The following is a 14,629-nucleotide window of genomic DNA, read 5'->3' on the forward strand; positions in this document are numbered from 1 at the left end:
TACTTTGTGACTATGATGCAAATAAAAAGGCTTAAGAGGCCAGCCTGTTCTACAAAGAGGGTTCCAGGACAGCCAGGATGACACAGAGAAACCCTGTCTCCAAAAACAAAACAAAAATCATAGTGTTATAAAACATCATAACGCATGTAACTTGTTTTGTAAATGAATTATGTATTTATGTCTTTTTAATTTTTTTTCAAGACATGGTTTCAGTGTTGCCTAGGCTGGTCTCAAACTGTAAATGAGAGGACTTTTAGTCTCTCCGGTGCTGGGATTATAGGTCTGAACTACAGTGCCTACCTCTATCTTATGTTTTTTGTTTTGTTTGTTTTTTGGTTTTAGTGTTGTGGGTTTTTTTTTTTTTTTTTTTTTTTTTTTTTTTTTTTGAGACAGGGTTTCTCTCTGTTGCCCTGGCTATCCTGGAACTCACTCTGTAGACCAGGCTGGCCTCAAACTCACTGAAAACTGCCTGCCTCTGCCTCCTAAATGCTGGGATTAAAGGCATGGTGGCTTGGCAGAGCTATGAGTATCTTAGCCATTGTGATTGTGAAGTAAATTGTATCTCAGTTACTTGATATTCTTCATAAGACAATAAGTATCATTTTTGTTACTTGAAAAAAAAAGTTAAAATAAATATATCTACAACTTTCTTTGTGATTACATTTTTATATGATTTACCTTTTTCTTAAAAATTGCATATGAGGGGCTGGAGAGATGACTCAGTGGTTAAGAGCATTGACTGCTCTTCCAGAGGTCCTGAGTTCAATTCCCAGCAACCGTATGTGGCTCACAACCACCGGTAATAAGATCTGGTGCCAACTTCTGTCTGCAGGCATACATGCAGGCAGACCATTGCATACATAATAAATAAATAAATCTTAAAAAAAATTGCATATGATAATTTTCTTGTTAAATTTTCCTAAAGAAATTTTAGGGATCTAGTAAACTCCTTTACCACCTGCTGCAGGATTCTGGAGAATAGGATGAATCCTGCTAGAAACTGCTGTGTTTTTTCCACTTTTCATACCAGTGCTGGGGAACCCTGCTAAATACACACTCTCCGCATTGAGTCTCACCCTCAGCCCCAGGATGTGTCTTTTGATTTTAGAGATGTCAGCATCTTAGAGATTGAGACTAGTAACTATGTATGATCTATACTGATTTATTTTAACTACTGTATAAGATTTGACAGTGAATCCCAGCTATAGAGAAATGCTGTCTCAAAACAAAACAAAAAAAATTTGGTAGAATTTTGATAACCCACTTCTTTTTTCTTTTCTTTTCTCCCTCTCTCCCTCCCTCCCTCCCTCTCTCCCTCCCTCCCTTTCTCTCTCTTTCTTTCTTTTTCTTATTTATTTATTTATTTATTATGTATACAATATTCTGTCTGTGTGCATGTCTGCAGGCCAGAAGAGGGCACCAGACCTCTTTACAGATGGTTGTGAGCCACCATGTGGTTGCCGGGAATTGAACTCAGGACCATTGGAAGAGCAGGCAATGCTCTTAACCACTGAGCCATCTCTCCAGCCCCTTTTTCTTTCTTTTTCAAGACAGGGTTTTCCTATGTAGCTTTGGAGCCTGTCCTGGAACTAGCTCTTGTAGACCAGGCTGGCTTTGAACTCACAGAGATCTGCCTGTCTCTGCCTCCTGAGTGCTAGAATTAAAGGCATGCACCCACTGCCTAGCTGATAGCCTATTTCTAATACCAGGCTTAATATTGGCTTAAGATGGACCCCTTATGCCAGCAGTTTCCATCGCATTGTTTCAATGGTTCTACAGATCTCTGTGGGGAATGGGATAGGCAATATCTGTCACATAGGTGTGGGGTCCTTTTTTGGGCATCTGTGGTACTGTGGGACTGATTAAATGTAAATGAATTAAAAACTTTTTTGTCATTATTTATATTACTTCATCAGCTTTTACCTGAAAAGCACAGTGACAGAGAATGTCTGTTCTAAATACTGCATTCTAGGACAGCTTGGCTTCTGATTGAGAGAGAGGCACTGTCTCAAAAAGAAAAAACAGGGCTGGAGAGATGGCTCAGTGGTTAAGAGCATTGCCTGCTCTTCCAAAGGTCCTGAGTTCAATTCCCGGCAACCACATGGTGGCTCACAAGCATCTGTAATGAGGTCTGGTGCCCTCTTCTGGCCTGCAGACATACACACAGACAGAATATTGTATACATAACAAATAAATAAATAAATATTTAAAAAAAAAACAACCGTTATATATGCTTATGTGTATGTATTTTTGTTTTAAAAAAACAGCTTTAACAAAAGCATCTTTTTGCTTTGTTTTACTTATGTGTGCTTTTTAAATTCCATTTATTTTTCATGTGTATGTGAGTGTGGGCACATAAGAGCCATGGAATGCATTTATAGGTCAGAGGACAACTTTAGGGAGTTGGCTTTCACCTTCCACCTTGTTGAGGCAAAATCTCTCTTGCTGATTGTTACTGTCAGCTTACTCCAGGCTATCTGGCCCACAAGCTTCCCGCTGGCTTGCCTGTCTCAGCCTCCCCTTTGGCCATTCAGTGCTGGGATTACAGATGTGCATCTGGCCTTTTCATGGGTTCCAGGGATTGAACTTGGTTCGTAAGGTTTGTGCAAGTGCTGTTTACTTGCTAAGCCATTTTTCTGGGCTCATAATTATTTAGCACTATTTTATGTGCATTGGTGTGAAGATGATAGTTCCCTGGAACTGGAGTTACAGACAATTGAAAGCTCCCATGCAGGTGCTGGGAGTTGAACCTTGGTCCTCTGGAAGAACAGGCAGTGCTCTTAACTGCTGAGCCATCTCTCCAGCGCTCTCTCTCACTCTCTCTGTCTTTCTTTTTTTCCTCTCTGTCTCTCTGTCTCTCTCTGGCTCTTTTTGGTTTTTCGAGACAGGGTTTCTCTGTAGCTTTGGAGCCTGTCCTGGCACTTGCTCTGTAGACCAGACTAGTCTTGAATTCACAGAGATCCACTTGCCTCTGCCTGCAGAGTTCTGGGATTAAAGGCATGCACTGCCACCACCCAGCTTTTTCTTTCTTTTTTGAAACAGGCTTTTATGTAACCTAGGTTAAAGTCTTGTGTAGCCTAGGCTGGCCTTGAACTCTGATATATAGTAGCAGGTAAATTGTTTTGATTATGTTGCCTTAACTTGTTGAGAGCTCCTCAGATTATAGACATGGGCATCTGTACTGGCTTTATGCTATACTGGAGAACAAACCCAGGGCTTTGTGTGTACTAGGCAAATACTCTATCAGCAGAGCTTTATCCCTGCCTGTCTGGGTTCTTTTGTTTCTTTTCTCAGCAACTTATTTATGTCTTCATAGTTAGAGTGATTTCCTATAGTTTGCATATTGAGATTTTCTTTATAGCCAATCTAACACTGTTAACAGCATCTTTTACTTGGTGTATTTAGATAATTTATATTAAATATAGTTATATAACTTGCTTAAAGCCTGCTATTTTTGATAGACTTGATGCATACCTCTAGTCCCAGGGCTCAGGACTCGTGTGAGGTGTATAGACATATGCCATCACACTCAGCTCTCTACTGTTGGCCTGTTACTTATACATCTTTAATATTTTTTAATTGTTGCCCTAATTTTACAGTGTAAATCTTTTATTACTGGCCTCTAGGGGATAGGGCCATAATTATATGTCTGGCAAGTTCTCTACCACTGAGCTATACTTTAGCTTCATGAATCTTTAATTACAGTCTACCCTTAAGTAAGATATTCCTTCACTATAATGTAAGAACTTTATACAGTATTCTTTCAATTTTTGCCTCCTGTTCTTTATGATAGTATTGTCAGGCATTCTTTTTTCCTTTGTGCTATAAACCCATGCTACATTTCTGCAGTTTTTGCTTCGGGCTTCATTTATAGCCTAAAAAAGTTTAAAATAGTCTCCCTCCCCTTACTTACTTCAGACTATTGTTCTACAGCTTTTATATATTTTACCGTTTTATTTTCTCTATTCTGACTCATGATTTTCTACATTTGTTCCTCTTATTGTTGAGTTTAGAGCCTTTTAATCTACTAATCACAGTTATTTTAGTCTCACTTTTTGCAGGCCTAGGATTGAACCCAGGGTCTGATGCAAGCACCCAGCCACTGAGCTATATTCCCAAACTCACTGTAGTCATTGTATGTGTTGCTTTTTGTGTGCATGCGTGTGTGTGTGTGTGTGTGTGTGTGTGTGTGTGTGTGTGTAAGTTAGTGGTCACCTTGTGGGGTTTTTTGAGAGTATGTGTTAAATACTGGCTGACCTGGTACTCACAGAGGTCCTCCTGTTTCTGCCTCCTCAGTGCTGGCATGTGCTACTAACCACTATGCTTAACCACCTTGTGTTTTTGAGAAAGTACCTCATGATTATATAGGAAGCACTGAGCTGTCTCCTCAGTACCCCCCACTCCTTCAATTTCAATTTTTGTTCCTCTCTCTCTCTCTCTCTCTCTCTCTCTCTTTCTCTTTCTCTCTCTATTTATTTTTGGTTCTTCAAGACAGGGTTTCTCTGTGTAGCTTTGGAGCCTGTCTTGGAACTCACTCTGTAAACCACGCTGGTCTCAAACTCATAGAAGTATGCCTACTCCTGCCTCCTGCGTGCTGGGATTAAAACTGTGCATCACCACTACCGCCTGAAATAAATTTTCTATTTATTTATTTATTAATTTTGGTTTTTGGAGACAGGTTTTTTTTCCTTGTGACTTTGGAACCCGTCCTGGAACTAGCTCTTGTAGACCAGACTGGCCTCTAACTCACAGAGATCCTCCTGTCTCTGCCTCCCAAGTGCTGAGTTTAAAGGTGTGAGCCACCACTGCCCAACTTCTTCTTTTTTTTTTTTTTGAAATGAAGTATTGCTGTGTTATACAGACTGGTCTTGAACTTCTGGGCTTAAGTGATTCTCCTGTCTCAGGCCTCTAGTAATTAGCCAGGACCACACGCAGCTGGTTGCATCTGCCCATGCCCTCTCCCCATCATAGCCATTTTAAACAGTCTATTTGATGTTTCTCATCATGTTTGATATCTTGCCTCTTGATAGTGGGTTATTTTTCTTGCTATTTTTTCTTTCCTTATTTATAATTTGTTAGTCATTGCCATAGTTTGTAGAACAGGAGAAACTTATTCTGAAAAATAGGTATGACTCTTTTGCAAGGTTGTTGGTAGAAGAGTTCGAACCAATTATAGAATTGTGTTGGGTTTTGTTGTTGCTATGGTGCCTTGGGTAACCTTACCTTCACATTCCTCTGGTGTTTCTTTGTGCTTGGGGTTGGTTTGCTTTCCTACAGGGAAGACTTTTTCTCAAAGTATATTTTCTATTCTCAGTTTTATCCCTTCTCCGTGTACAGTTTGCTATACTCTGGGTATTGTACTGCTGTTGCTTTTTTCTGGGTGCAAACTCTTAGTGGGAATGGGATGCAGGAAGGTTTTCTCTTTGTCCTGGTACAGCCTCAGTTTCCTTGTGTCTGGGTGGGATTGATCTTTCTGGGTTATTTTGCCTGACACAGAGGTTATACTTCTCAGTGGTTTTTACCAGAATTTCCTGTTCCCTTCTCAAACACAAAAATTTTCTTTCTTCTTCTTCTTTTTTTTTTTTTGCTGTTACTTTTTCCTCTTTTGGTTTTTGAGACTGTGTACAAATTGTCTTCTAATCTTTCTCAAGAATCTGAGCTAATTTTATCACCTCCTCTTCATTTTCAAATTTTTTTTTATTACATTTATATATATTTGTGTGTGTGCATGCATGCATGTGTGTAAAGGTCAAAGACAACTTGTGGTAGCTGGTTCTCTCTACCATGTGGTTGTGGGGGTCCAATTCAGGTCATCAGGCTTGGTGACAAGTGTCTTTAACCCCTGAGCCATCTCTCTGACCCAGGCCTTTATATTTTATTGAGCAGTTTTATATTGTTTAGTGTAATATTCACAGAATGTCAGTGAAGCTTTTGGGAAGAACAGCTGAAGGTCAGAGAATGTTGAGGTACAGCTAGCTGGTTTTTGACTGTGGAGTTTCTGGTCTCAATTCTTTCTTATTTCCATGCTGCCTTATCATACTGTTGTTTTGTTCTGAGGACATGATCCATGCCCTTATTGACTCTGCTCACTGCTGTGTCTTTACATGTAATCCTAGTGGATGAGGTGCTTGGCTGGTTTCTAGAGGAATGTGAAGTGGGAGTTAGATTTAGAGGAAAGGTAAGGAATGGCCTTGGGGTTTTGTAGCCAAGCAAGGCAGGAATTTAGCCATCTGTCCTCAGGGAGTTTGCTGTAGTTATTTCACAGTTTTGCTCTTGTGTTAAAATAAGATAGGGGTTTTAATTACCTTAGCTAAGGACAGGCTCATAGTGATAATTGCATTTGGTTATTGAGTGAAGAAAAGAGCTTTCTTCTTAGCTGAAGGAGAGGAGTCCTTCCTAAACTAATTCAGCAATTCTAGGCAAGAGGTGTTCTGGGGCTGTGACTGATTGTAGCACATTTCTTCCAGAGCAAGCCAATGGGGAGTTTGTCTAGTGTGTAGACCCATTGAATAAAGCCACATCAGACACACTAGTGCCCAGCTGTACAGGTACACAAGGGATACCTGGCAACTCTCACTCTCTCTAAGTTCTGATGGACTAGAGGACGCTGGAGTAGCCTCTAGGGCCAGGCTTTTCTGCCTGTCTGTATGTTGAGTATTTAGACCCCGAAGGTTTCTTTGTACCTCACTCTTACATGAGCATGGACTCCTGGCTGTTTGCTGGATTTGTTCCCATGGAAACCTGGACTCACTTGACATTCATGTGAAACAAATATGCTTCCACATGCTTGCATAGGGAACCTGCATAGAGCTTAGTTCCAAGAATGAGAAGTGTTCTCAAAGTCTGGGCTTATTAAAGTAGAGGTAGCCTGGCTCTACTCTTCTCATGCCCCAGACAAGTTTTTTAACTAGGGCCTAGGTCCAGACTCTTGGAACGATTGGGATAAGTCAAACAAGAGTTTTGAGTGGGGTCTGTAATGAATTTTCCCTGTTTCCAAGGATTCTCACACTCCAATGACCTTGGGTTCCTTTGTTTTAGCCCTGTGAAGCCAGGCTCTGGTATACATTTTGTTTTATTTTTGTTCTGCCCTTCAGCCCCATGCTTTTTCTTTCTTTAGGTGAGGGTTACTAAATAGTAACCTTTGATTTCCCCCGCTTCAACCTCCCAAGTACTGGAATTACAGGTGTGTGCCACTGCCACTCTGCCAAGCTTTATGTCTTTGTTGAGGAGAGGAGAGGATTTTAGAAAGCTGAAGTATTGATTCTGTTCTATTTTTTTTAACTTTTATTCTTCTCTTATGTATTACATTGACTATCATTTCCTCTCCCTCTACTCCACCCAGTCCCTTTCCCCCAGATCAACTCCTTCTGTTTCCCTTAAAAAAAAAAAAAAAAAAGCAACCGTACCAGGGATATTCACGAAACATAGCTTAACAAGATACCATAAAACTGGGCACAAATCCTTTTATCACAGCTAAACATGGCAACCAAGTAGGAAGAAAACGCTCCCAAGAGCAGGCAAAAGAGTCAGAGACACCCCCCACTCCTGTTGTTGGGAGTCCCACAAGTTACTAAGCCACACAACCATAACGTGCAGGGGACCTAGCTCAGACCCATACAGGGTCTGTGTTTGTCACTTCAGTCTGTGACCCCTATGGCCTGTGTTCTCCTGTTGTCCTCGAACTCTCTGTCTCCTACAGTCCCTCCTTCTGTTCTTCAGGGTTCCCCTGGCTCTGCCTAGTGTTTGCCTGTGGGTCCACCTCTGCTCCCATTGGCTGCTGGACGATGCCTTTCTGACAGTTGGGCTATGCACCTGTCTATGAGTATCATCTATTCTTACCTTTAGAAGTTATCCTGTGACCTTTAAGGAATGGTTCCTTGATGGCAATTTTATGGCCCACTACATTCCTTTTCCCAAAGGTGAGGTAGGATTATTGTTTCTGACCTGTGATTAGCACAGGAGTTAAGGAAGAGAGGCCAGCTTGCATAGAGTCAGGAGATTGCCTGTCTTCTTTTGACATAGTCTTCTTAAGTAAGACAGTAGAATCTACTCTCTTGAGTTGGTCCAAAGGGAATGAATGTGTACACACATGCCATCTTATCGTGATGTTTTCCAATGCTGGGTCTGTAACTAAGGAGGCTGTGACTTTGGGTAGGTGGCAAGACTAGAAATTGTTTTGGGAGAATCACTTTGTAGCATAGATTGTGTTAAGGAACACGCTGAAGAGGAAAGAGAATAAGCCAGTGGCAAGTTAGCTCCAAGTTAGGGTGCCCCTGGGTGTCCCTTTCCCCTTCTCTCTTATAATCTTGTAATCTCTTAGATTCTTTTTTAAAAAAAAGATTTATTTATTTTTAATGTACATTGGGGTTTTGCCTACATGTTTTCTGTGTGAGGATGTCAGATCCTCTGGAACTGGAGTTACAGACAGTTGTGAGCTGCCATGTGGGTTCTGGGAATTGAACCCGTGTCCTTTGGAAGAGCAGCCAGTGCTGGTAACCGCTGAGTCAGCTCTTCAGCCCCATCTCTTAGATTTTTTTTTTTTTTTTTGGTTTTTTGAGACAGGATTTCTCTGTGGCTTTGGAGCCTGTCCTGGAACTAGCTCTGTAGACCAGGCTGGTCTCGAACTCACAGAGATCCGCCTGCCTCTGCCTGAGTGCTGGGATTAAAGGCGTGCGCCACCATCGCCCGGCCATCTCTTAGATTGTTGAAAAGAAAGGCATTGAATCAGTAAGCGGTAATGTGGAGAGTAAGGCTACACATGATTCTATGTGTTTTCAGGAAGGTCTCTGCAATCATGGTTTTCTTTCTTTCTTTCTTTCTTTCTTTCTTTCTTTCTTTCTGTTTGTTTGTTTTGGTTTTTGAGACAGGGTTTCTCTGTGTAGTCCTGGCAGTCCTGGAACTTACTCTGTAGATCAGGCTGGCCTTGAACTCAGCTATCTGCTTGCCTCTGCCACTCCGGTGCTGGGATTAAAGGTGTGCACCACCATGTGGAATTTAGAGTCTTCCTGCCTTAATCTTCTGAATGCTGGGATTACATTTGTGTACCACCACACAAAGCTATATTAATGATATACTCTCTCTTAGCATCTTCTTAACCCTTCCATGTAACTGCAGATCTTGCCACATCTGGTTGAATGCCTGTAGATGGAACTGGAGAGATAATGGCTTAGCACTTAAAGAGCACCAAGTTCAATTCCCAACACCCACATGTCAGTACACAACTGTCTGTAACTCTAGTTCCAGAGGATCTGATCCGGCGTCCTCACACAGATATACAAAGGCAAAACTTCAGTGTACATTACACCGTTAATCCCAGCACTTGGGAGGCAGAGGTAGGCAGATCTTTGTGAGTTTGAAGCCAGCCTGGTCTATAAGAGCTAGTTCCAGGAAAGAAATTCTGCCTTGAATAAATAAATAAACAAATAAATCACCTCCAGTTGCTTGTATCTTAAGTGAAACTGAGACAAGTCTGTTGTGTTTTGTGTGTTGCATGTTCTAGCTAAGCAGGTGGTGGGCAGGGAAATTGTCTGCCTGGCAAGTGTTGACTAAGCCAGAGTCACTAGCTCCTGCTCTAGACATGACACCTTTGTTTTCTTTGCCAGGCCACAGTAAACACAGGTGTACAGGAACCATTTACCATGGAAGCCAGGGAACTTGGGAGTCCCATACCCACCTACCATCTTCTCCCCAAGGCCAACCAGCACACTGTAAAAGAAGATGCCAGCTCACCATCTCAAGGGTCTCCAGAGACTATGCAGCTGAAGAAGGAGATCTCCTTGCTGAATGGGGTCAGCCTGGTGGTGGGCAACATGATTGGCTCAGGGATCTTCGTCTCACCCAAGGGTGTCCTAAAATATACTGCTTCCTATGGGTTGTCACTAATTGTGTGGGCCATTGGTGGGCTCTTTTCTGTTGTGGGTGCCCTTTGTTACGCAGAACTGGGAACCACTATCACCAAGTCAGGGGCCAGTTATGCTTACATTCTAGAGGCCTTTGGGGGCTTCATTGCCTTTATCCGTCTGTGGGTCTCACTGCTAATTGTTGAGCCCACCAGTCAGGCCATCATCGCCATCACCTTCGCCAACTATATCATCAAGCCCTCCTTCCCCACCTGTGATCCTCCATATGCGGCCTGCCGTCTTCTTGCTGCTGCCTGCATATGTAAGTATGGGGGTGAGGCAGGGGCATATGTGGAGGTGTGGGTGCTGTATTACTTGTATGATTACTGAAACCTGAATGTCATATTTTGCTCTTTGGGGAGGAGGGAAGGTGTGAGGTCTCATACCTTTTGAAAAAATAATCTCATCACTTATTTGGTTCTGAGAGCTAAGTAAACAAAGGATGGGAGAAGTTTGAATCTGTTCATGGTGTTTGGGGCCTTGGGTTTCTCTTGTTCTTAGCTGTCCTGTATTTCTGTTCCTTGCTCTATGTGACAGGTTGATACATGTCTTGTGTTTTTTGAGAGGGTCAGGTGTTTTGAAAGGTGTCAACATCACTGTTTGTAACTTATCTCAGGGAACAAGTCAGAGCTAAGGCCTTGTTGTGCTCTCAGCTTTTCTTAGAAACTAGTTTAAAGGCATCAATGAGGAAATAGACTTTTCTAGATGATGGGGTCCCAAGTCCCACAGGACACCCTCTTTCCTGCCACCGCTGCTCTTGATGGCCTGTTCTAAGCAGCAGGCACCATACCAAATGGCCTTTTCCCACTGGTGTTTCAGATTTCTTTACACTGACTTTGTAAACAACCTCTGCCTGCTGCCACTGCACAGAGTGTCAGAGATTCCAGGAGTCCCTATTTATTTTCTTTTCTTTTAGGGGTGGAGAAAAGGATATTCAGTGTGAAATCATGGAAACGAGAGGAGATTGCTATGGATTTACCCAGAGCTAGTGCTTTGGCTAGCATAGGTTCTTGTGTTTCTTAATGTTGTGCTGCCAGAAGTCCTTAATCATATTCTGTTCTTTATCTCTGCTTGCAAAAACTTTGGCTGTGTATATAACTTATTGACAATTTTTTTTGTTATTGTTGTTTTGTTTTTCGAGACAGGGTTTTATTTATTTATTTATTATTTGTACAATATTCTGTCTGCGTGTATGCCTGAAGGCCAGAAGAGGGCACCAGACCTTATTACAGATGCTTGTGAGCCACCATGTGGTTGCTGGGAATTGAACTCAGGACCTTTGGAAGAGTAGGCAATGCTCTTAATCACTGAGCCATCTCTCCAGCCCCCTCCCTAAAATTTTTGACACATAGAAAGAGGATTATTTTTCACTTGCTAGCCTCCCACCCTCTGTTATGATTCTTCCCACGATTTCTTGGGCTTGGAAAGCCCATCCCCATACCAAGAATTTATCGTTTGATTGCAGGAGTGGCATCACCTCTTTGAAATATAGACCACGTGGTTTCTGGTGCTTTTTCACTCACAGTGTATTTTTACCCAGATTTCTTAGGACTAGTATTATGAGCTCTCTTTCCTAGAAACTCAGACATTCCCAGAATTCAGATCTAAGGGAAGGAATCTGTTAGAAGGAAGGCCAAGTCCGAAAACCATGTTGAATTCTAACCAATGAGGCTTAGGTCATAGACTCAGACTTTAAACAGAGCTTGGGTGTGGTAGAAGCGGGACTGTTTGGCATGACACTTAGAGCAGCATGGTCTCAGGGGACATAGGGTATGAAGTGAAAACGATAGCTCTGCACTGGATCCTGCATGAGGCCTTAGATAGGTTGGGGAATGAAGTTTGGAAAGGAAGACATAGAAAGGTCTACCTTGTTGGTTGAAAATTGAGACATTAGAGGAGTCCACCTTGTTGGGAGATTGCACAAAGGCCAGAGCAATGGCTCAGCCATTGAGAACACTTAGTGCTTACTGTTTGTTCTTCCAGAGGACTTGAGTTCAGTTCCAAGTCCCTCCATCTGGTGGCTCAGTAACTCCAACTCCAGGGGTAACCAGTGCCTCTGGCCTCAATGGTTACCCATACTCAAGTGCACATAACCCACATGTAGGCATACACATTTGTATAATTAAATAATAAAAAGAAGTATTTTAAAGTTTTTTTTTTTAAAATTTTTCAGATAAGGTCTCATTGTGTAACTCTGAGAACCCTAGAACTCACTATGTAAACCACATGGACCTTGAACTCAAAGAAATCTGCTTGTCTCTGCCTCCCAAGTGTAGGTATTAAAAGCATGTGCCACTATATCTAGCTTTAGGTGTCTTTTTCTTTTTCTTTTTCTTTTTTTGGTTTCTTCGATACAGGGTTTCTCTATGTAACAGTCCTAGCTGTACTGGAACTAGCAGTTTTCTGTTTCCTCTTACTTTTATTTTTCGTTTTTTTTTTTTTTTTTTTTTTTTTTTTTTTTTTTATGAGTGCTCTGCACGTATGCCTGCATGCCAGAAGAGGGCATCAGATCTCATTACTTATTATAGGTGGTTGTAAACTACCATATGGTTGCTGGGAATTGAACTCAGGGCCTCTGGAAGAGCAGCCAGTGCTCTTAACCACGGAGCCATCTCTCCAGCCTCCTCTGCTCACTCTATATTTAGACTTTGTTGCCTTTCTCATTTGTAGTGCCTTTTTTTTTTTTTTTGAGATAGGATCTTGCTTTGTAGCCCTGACTGGCCTAGAATTCACTATGTAGACTAGGCTAGCCTGAACATCATAGAAATCTGCCTGCCTCTGCCTTTTAGTGCTGGTATTAAAGGTGTATACTTCTTTCTTGGCTACGTATTAATTTTTTTTAAAGATTGTTTTGCCTTTGTTGTGTGTGTGTGGTTTTTTTTTTTGTGTGTGTAAGTGTGCCACATGTATGCGGATCCCACAGAAACCAGAAGAGGGTGTTGGATCTCCTGGAGCCAGTGGTACAGGCAGTTCTAAGTTGGTCACCATACATGTTGAGAACCAAATTCAGGCTCTGTGGAAGGGCAGCAAGCCCTGCGGTGCCATCTCTCCAGCCCTCACATTTGTATTGTTTTGTTGACCTCTGAAGGTGTGGCCCCTGAAATTGTTGCAGCCTCATCCACTGCTTTTCCATCTATACCCCACTGCATTCTCATGCTACAGTTTGGTGGTGGTGGTGAGATTTCCGGTTGTCTTACTTGTTACCCTAAAGCAGTGCTTCTCAGTGGGAGGTTAGTTTGGCAGTATCTGGATACATCTTTGGGATACAATTATTGGGAAGCAGTGCTTCCGTTATCTATTGGTAGAGGCAAGGAGTGGTGATGAACATGCTGCCGAACAGGATATAGTCTTACTGGCCCAAAATGTCAGTAGTGCTGCCGAGAGGAAACTATCCTAAGGGCCTGTCAATGGAAATAGGGTCAAAAGAGAGAAGACTGGAGGGTTTGAGTTGTAGCACTAGAGTCTGAGTACCTGGCCTCCAGACTCAGCTGGACGGGGCTGGGTGATCTTGGAAACGTAAGGGGTGTGGGTCTGTGGTGAAATTTTGTTTACTAATTAGAAGCAGGCAAGTAGTCAAGGGACTTGGCTTCTGCTTGGTAGACTTGTGTTCTTTGGCAGGACTGAGAGTATGAGGCAAGCTCGGTGCCTGGGGCCAGCCTCTAAGGATCTACTCTGTCTTGGTATTCCTGTGCCTGATTCCCTGAGAGGGAGTGGGGGCATTCCCAAGGCACTTGACTCACTTCATCCCACTGGCCTGCAGTTTCTGGCAAATGTGCTGGCGCTCATTAACTACTTTTGTTGAGTAAGAAGCATATGTGCTGGGTGAATAAATGTAAAAGACTGCATCATAGTAAGAGGCTCCCTTGCTCCAGCTTGTTAGTCTTTTTCTCAGTCAGCTTTACTGACCAGGTGCTTTGTGCCTGCTCAGCTGGCTGTTGGAATGGGTCCTGCAGAACTTCCTGAGGCATGCCTTCACTCATCCTGCTAATACAGTCATGACTCTCCCTTCACTGCGGGCTGTGTTTACTTGTGTATAGAAAGGGCCACACCTGCAGGAAGACTGGAGAAGGATAGGGGGTGGGGAGGAGCAAGACTGAGATTAGTGCCTGGCACTTGGGCTGAGGTTGTGAAGCATACTCAGTGAGTCCAGCTGGGCTTTTGTGCCTCCTATGGTGTCCAGTTTTCGGTCTCTCCCTTGTTCCCATTTCTTTGTCTCTGTCTCTGTCTTTTCTATCCATTTCTGTGCATCTCCTAGTGTTTCAGTCTTTTTCTCACAAGTTCAGGCCTTCTAATTTTATGTTCCTGCTTTCTTCCTTTGTGTGTGGTTTATATTCTGCTGTTAGGGTTTCTATGGTCTTTGACTTGGTGTAGTTCTAGACTCTCAGAGTACCCTGTTGCTATTAGATAGACTCACTCTTTCGGTATTCTGGGAGGGATAATTTATAAGGCCGGCTTGGATCCATTGTTTGGCATCTCTGATAAGGAGAGAGAGTAAGTTCTAAGAAGGAGATGGACAAGTACCCCAAAATGTGCTTATTGTATTAGTGCCTGTGGTTACTGGTGACTGTTAACTATGTATGTTAGCTGATCCAGGCTTAGCCAAAGAGAGAATTTTGATCAGCAGTTGATCCCTGTGAAGATTTTTCAGTAGCATACATTCCTTGGGGTATCCCTCTCTCAACAGCCTAGTTAACCATTGTGTCCCCAATTACATATAATTACTTCATTAT

The 14,629-nt window shown here is 42.4% G+C and overlaps 1 protein-coding gene across 4 annotated transcripts in view; it reads left to right on the forward strand.

Annotated features, from left to right (window-relative positions):
• The window catches only part of Slc7a6 (solute carrier family 7 member 6), a 29,821-nt gene that overhangs the window by 2,032 nt on the left and 13,160 nt on the right, over nt 1-14,629 (forward strand). For 3 of the 4 annotated variants that reach the window (XM_041649649.1, XM_041649650.1, XM_041649651.1), the window contains exon 3: nt 9,603-10,161. The exons of the other annotated variant lie outside the window; for it this stretch is intronic. In XM_041649649.1, coding sequence (XP_041505583.1) covers nt 9,639-10,161 — 523 coding nt within the window. In that variant the 5' untranslated portion in view covers nt 9,603-9,638. The remainder of the gene's footprint in view (nt 1-9,602; nt 10,162-14,629) is intronic. 4 annotated transcript variants of the gene reach the window in all.

This window comes from Microtus oregoni, unplaced genomic scaffold (assembly GCF_018167655.1).
Source record: "Microtus oregoni isolate MIOR12 unplaced genomic scaffold, Mior012 000004F_ref0000308, whole genome shotgun sequence".
Taxonomy (NCBI): Eukaryota; Metazoa; Chordata; class Mammalia; order Rodentia; family Cricetidae; genus Microtus; species Microtus oregoni.